Genomic DNA, 718 nt, shown 5'->3' with positions numbered 1-718 from the left:
TAATAATGACAATAATAATATTAATAATAATAATAATGATAATAATGATATTTCTATTTCTAGAGAGATCTCCCTGCTCCGTCACCTAGGAAAGTACAATCACCCAAACATTGTTCGATTGATTGATATCTGCCATGGTCCACGATATGACAGGGAGATGGTCCTGTATCTTGTGTTCGAGCACGTGGACCAGGACCTGAACAACTATCTGGAGAAGTGTCCCGCCCCAGGACTCAGTCCGGAGAAGATTAAGGATCTCATGTGGCAAATACTGTGTGGTGTGGACTTTCTCCACAGTCACAGGATCGTTCACCGTGATATGAAACCACAAAATATCCTGGTGGCGAATAATGGAACTTTAAAACTCGCGGATTTTGGACTCGCGAGGATTTATGATTTCAACGCACTGCTCACATCAACGGTAAGGAATAAATTGTTTTTGAAAATGGTATTTACACCGTTTTTAACAGTTTTAGGTTAGAGAAAACATAAATAAAGGATGCGCCTGAGTCTAAAATAAAATTTTTATAATTACTTTTAAATATTGCAGAGTTAAACGACAAGATTTAGACTAAATACCCGAATATCAAGATGAATAGGACTTCTCTGATTTTATTTTAAAATGATGCCATTTGGGGTAGGACAACATCTTCCCCGGGGACCTTTTTTTAAGAGGGTGAGTTAGCAAGGTGAGTTGATAGGGTTGGGGGAGGGGGGG

The 718-nt window shown here is 39.0% G+C and overlaps 1 protein-coding gene across 1 annotated transcript; it reads left to right on the top strand.

The window, feature by feature from the left end:
* Window positions 1-60: 60 nt before the first annotated feature.
* Window positions 61-423, top strand: LOC111717701 (cyclin-dependent kinase 6; the record flags this gene model as incomplete). Its single annotated transcript, XM_023493180.1, is given in 1 exon segment — window positions 61-423. A coding segment is annotated over 1 exon segment (363 nt), but the record flags the coding sequence as incomplete, so codon positions are not given.
* Window positions 424-718: the final 295 nt, after the last annotated feature.

Source organism: Eurytemora carolleeae, unplaced genomic scaffold (genome assembly GCF_000591075.1).
Source record: "Eurytemora carolleeae unplaced genomic scaffold, Eaff_2.0 scaffold3163, whole genome shotgun sequence".
NCBI classification, from domain to species: domain Eukaryota; kingdom Metazoa; phylum Arthropoda; class Copepoda; order Calanoida; family Temoridae; genus Eurytemora; species Eurytemora carolleeae.
Note: the sequence above shows the minus strand (reverse complement) of the source record. Positions and strands in the feature narration are given on the sequence as shown.